Source organism: Cicer arietinum, chromosome 6 (assembly GCF_000331145.2).
Source record: "Cicer arietinum cultivar CDC Frontier isolate Library 1 chromosome 6, Cicar.CDCFrontier_v2.0, whole genome shotgun sequence".
Classification (NCBI taxonomy): domain Eukaryota; kingdom Viridiplantae; phylum Streptophyta; class Magnoliopsida; order Fabales; family Fabaceae; genus Cicer; species Cicer arietinum.
The window spans coordinates 23,466,158-23,471,178 of record NC_021165.2 but is presented as its reverse complement, the minus strand read 5'-3'; the positions used below and the strand labels follow the sequence as shown (position 1 = coordinate 23,471,178).

The 5,021-nt window shown below is 27.0% G+C and overlaps 1 protein-coding gene across 1 annotated transcript in view; it reads left to right on the top strand.

Annotated features, from left to right (window-relative positions):
- The first annotated feature begins 1,644 nt into the window (after positions 1 to 1,644).
- The window catches only part of LOC101502383 (shikimate O-hydroxycinnamoyltransferase-like), an 8,875-nt gene continuing 5,498 nt past the window's right edge, over positions 1,645 to 5,021 (top strand). Inside the window, exons 1-2 of the mRNA XM_004506990.4 lie at positions 1,645 to 1,717; positions 2,926 to 3,369. Coding sequence (XP_004507047.1) covers positions 2,950 to 3,369 — 420 coding nt within the window. The 5' untranslated portion in view covers positions 1,645 to 1,717; positions 2,926 to 2,949. The remainder of the gene's footprint in view (positions 1,718 to 2,925; positions 3,370 to 5,021) is intronic.

Here is a 5,021-nt window from a genome sequence, read left to right as displayed (position 1 = left end):
TTTTATTTATAGGAAACCATGATTACTACTAGTTTTATTTTTTTTTTTGTTACGACCAATATTAAAAATTAATATTATTAGTATTTTGATGATGGTATAGATCAAATCCACGATTTTCTTGTCATTTAGATTCTCTAACTCTCACGCTACAACCATCAAATTAACCTAACATTCCCGTTTAAATGTTTTTATGATTATTATGGGAGATATATATTTGTGAAAGAAGAATGAAATGTGTGTAAAAATTTGAAAAATAGAGCACAGAAAATATCACTATTAGATATATATGAGTCCAATCAAATTATGTGAGTTCCATTAAAATTTATTGGGACACATGAATTTTAACTAATAAATGAATTTTAACTAATAAAAGAGAATGTGTTAAAAAGTATGTTAAAAAGTGTGTTGCTAATATTATTTATTATAGAATGAGTAAAATTGAAGTTTTGTGAATGATTTAATTCATCAATTGAACAAGATATTATAAATGAAGGATTGTATATAGGTTGAATATCTCCTTACATCTCTCAAAAAATATAAAACCAACTTACAATTAACTAATGAATGATAAAGAGGAAAACATTATCAAGTCAACTATTTATCTAATTATCCCTTAAGATGAAATGTGTCTATTATATTTTAACTTGAAAAATGTTATCAAGTTACTAACTACTTCCTCCATTCTTAAACTTTGATCCTTTTAGCATTGGATACACGTATTAAAACATAATAAATTTATCTTGATTAAGTCTTTTTAACCCTTCATTCATTAAATAAAAATAAAATTTATTTAATGCATACTTTTGAGTTTTTAAGGATACAAAACAAAAAACATCATAAATTATATCTTTGATTTTTTAAAAGAACTAAAATTTTGGAACATAAATAAAATACTTAAAGGATTAAATATCAAGTTAAAAATTGTTGCAAAAACAAGAGGAAGTAGAAAAAGAAAAGGAGAAAATATACAGATGATACATATAGGAGAAAGATGATATAGACATTGACGAGTTTGATTTTGTTTTTAAGTCTTAACTCAACTGATAAATGTCGATATTGTTATATTGGATATCATATATCGAGTTAAAATTTAAAACCTCACAGTTGTATGTAAATTTCGAATGATAATTATATCATTTTATATACGAATAGAAAAAAAGTTTGATTTTAAATTAAAAAAAAATATATCCACAAATACACACAAAGTTTTGACGTGAAAAAAAAAATAAAATACAAAGAGGTATATCTTTTCAATAATGCATAATTTCATTTTCTGTAATGAATATATATAAAACGAGACATAAGGTTGGTTGATATGAATACACATTAATCTAGTAAATTAAGCCAAGCTTTTGCAAGGTATATTAATCAATACATTACATACAATAATACCTCGTGTATGGCACTTTTTAACGAGACATATGGTTGGTTGTTATGAACACACATGAACTTAGTAAATTAAGCGAAGTTTTCGCAAGGTATATTAATTAATACATTACAAATACAATAATATCTCGTGTATGGCATTAGGTAGTTGATGAGAATATAGAATTAGTAAGTTTGGTGAGAGTTTATGAATACATCACATGCTCTCTCTCTCTCTATATATATATATATACTTAAATCATGAACATACACACAAAGGCCTAAACCACCCAAACACAAAACATCTCATCTCTTAGCTGATCTTCTCCTCCCCCCTATCCTCTCAATCAAGGTAATGTTTCTTTATTTTTTTTCATTTTCATCTTTCTTAATCTCATCCATTGATGTCAATTTCCATGCATGCATGCTAATCTTTATCAAAAATATTTTACCAAATCTTTTAAATGTAGTTGTACCTTGTAATATTATTGTAAGTAAAAATTATTACTTTACGATTAAATGTAAATAATTTTTTAAATTTTATATAAAATATAACACAAATTTATTATATTATTTCTTTGAATATATCATTCAACTATAAGTATTAATATTTTATTTATTAAAGTATGGTTATATTACAAATATTAGCATTAAATGAGTTAAACATAATTAATTTTTGCTTATAATAGTGATTAAGATGTGAGATTATTATTATTTCTTATAATAGTGATAAAATAATGTATTATTATATTCCAAAATATAAATAAAAGTATATCAAAAAATAATATATTTGATCTAAATTTTCAACAAATATATTAATATCCATTTTTTATTTATATTTTGAAACAAAAGGAATACAAATTTGTACGATCCAAATGCCAATTCTTTCATAACTATTTAGCAGGTGTGTTAACATTTCATTACTTTTTTTTGTGATAAAAAATCATCGAATCTAAAAACTAAAATATTATTGGCCCGATTTGGGTTGACTATTCGATTTTTGTCGGCACATTATTATATATTTATATATATAAAATAGTATAGCTAAAAAAACATAAATATATATAAGAATAAGTGAAATTACACCAATATAATATTACATTAATATTATACTGTTTAATTATATTTTATAAATATTTTAATTATATTTTTGATATTAACCCATAATCATTTTTATGTCATCAAGATACATCAAAATTAGCATTATATAAAGTTATACCGCTGTTAATTTTAATACATTAAGATGACATATAAAATGTTAAAAATTAATATCAAAATTTATATATTATAATTTATATGATAATAACTTTCAATTCAATAATTGATTTTGAAAAAAATTTATCCCACGCGGTGTTATTGACTGAGTTCAACTTTTCAAGTCTAATTTGAACCATCTTTTATATATATATATATATATATATATATATAATTAATAATTGAGATAAATATTAATGAGTGTGTATATAAAAGTTCTTAAAATGTAAATTATTATGAGCAATTACATATTTAATGCATTAAGAAGTTCTTACATTTTTGATAAATAACTATTATGGTTGATAGTGAGACAAAAGCACTCCACAAAAAATGAAGATAATCATTAACGTAATAGATTCAACAATGGTGCGGTCACCAGAGAAGGTTGTACGAAGAACGGTTTGGAACTCTAACATCGATTTGAAGACAGTGAATATGCACACGTCTAGTGTTTACTTTTACAGAAGAAATGACACTTACAGTTCCAATTTCTTTGACGCGAAGATTATGAAGGAAGCTCTGAGCAAAGTGCTTGTTACATTCTATCCAATGGCTGGACGTTTTCAGTACGACAAACACGGTCGTGCTGAGATTGATTGTGATAATCAAGGAGTGCTCTTTGTGGAAGCTAACACTGATACAATCATAGACGATTTTGGTGATTTTGCGTCCACGCTTCAGCATTGTCAGCTTATCCCTGTAGTTGATTATTCGAGTGGAATCAGAACGTATCCTCTTCTGGTGTTGCAGGTGATTTTTTGATCATTTATGTATCAGTTATGCTGTAATCTCAAATTTGATCTCTTATCCTTTTTTATTTATTTATAAATATAGAAAATTCATCGTCATTTTCAAACAAGACCTAGAAAATTATCATCAATTTCAAGAAAATTTATATATACATCAAATCATATTTCATATCTTTGTCTTCAACAACATCAAATTCATCAAATAAAAAAATCACACTTTAAGATTTGATCCTCAAATCGCACTGCCAATATTTTCTTCTTCTTTTCTTCTTTCTATCATTCTCAATAAAATCCCTAATATAAATCTTAAAACGCGAGTTCTTTATTTTATGTTATTGGAAATGTAAATATAAATTTATTTGAAGATTTAAGTTATGAATTTGATGAAAATATGAATTTTGTTGAAGTAAAAAAGGATAAATGATCAAATTAAAAGAGTATATTTCTATTGACATTAGAACTTGAAAAGTATGGTATAGTGCAATTTAGTGAAGTTTAAGATTTTATCCCAAATCACCAAGACTATATATTGTTGGGAAAACCAGAGATAATTAGCAATAATTATCTCAATAATGTGGAATATTTTTTCCCCCACATGTGCAGATAAATGGCCAAACAGAAAATACAATTCCAAGAGCAATAATAATTGGCAGAAAATTAAATATGAGACAAACACAATTTTAACGTGGAAAACTTCCCTCAAATTGAGAGAATAAAAACCACGGGACCTAGTCCAGTAAAAACTTCCACTATAATAATTAATGGGTACACCAAGAGTCTTCCTAATAACAATAGGGAATATCAATCAACAATAACAACCTTATAATAACCTTCCACTAAAGTGAATATGTCAAAGTAACTCTCAGAGAAGATAAAACTACTCAAATTATATATTAAAATAACAAACTCAGTGGTAGGAATAACATACTAAATTTGTAGATCAAACGGAGCAAGTTTGCTACACACCTGTTACCACCATTGGAACCAAACCCTTATTTTTCTTCTCTGACAACCGTTCTTCTTCCGTTGTCTTTCTGTGTGTCTCTTAGGGATTTCTAAATGCTTTTTATTACCTTCAAGTGGACCAAGCCCATTAAAACCTTTTTTTTTTCTTTTTCTTTTTTTCTTTCAATAATAATAATAATATTAGTAAAATTGGTGGGTTCCACTTGGGGAGTGAGCCCACCCAACAAATCTCCCCCTCACGACTCAAGTGGGAAGGTACTGCTCAACCATGCCAGCTTTCTTTCTGCAACATATCATCTTCGACACAGGCAAGATCTTCGTCATCATATCTGAACCATTCTCATGAGTATGAACCTTCTCAATTAAAAATGACTTCATTTCCAGTGCATCTCGTATCCAATGATATCGCACTTCAATATGCTTCGACTTTGCATGAATAGTCGGATTCTTGCTGAGATGGATCGCACTCTGACGGTCACAAAATAACATAAACTTGTCTTGCTTGAGGTCTAACTCATGTAGGAATTTCTTCATCCACAAGAGTTCTTTGGAAGCTTCAGTTGCTGCAATGTACTCATCTTTAGTAGTAGATAAATAACACACTTTTTGTAGTCTTGATTGCCAAGACACAACTCCCCCTACAAACGTCATCATATAACCAGAAGTAGATTTTCTAGAATCAAGATC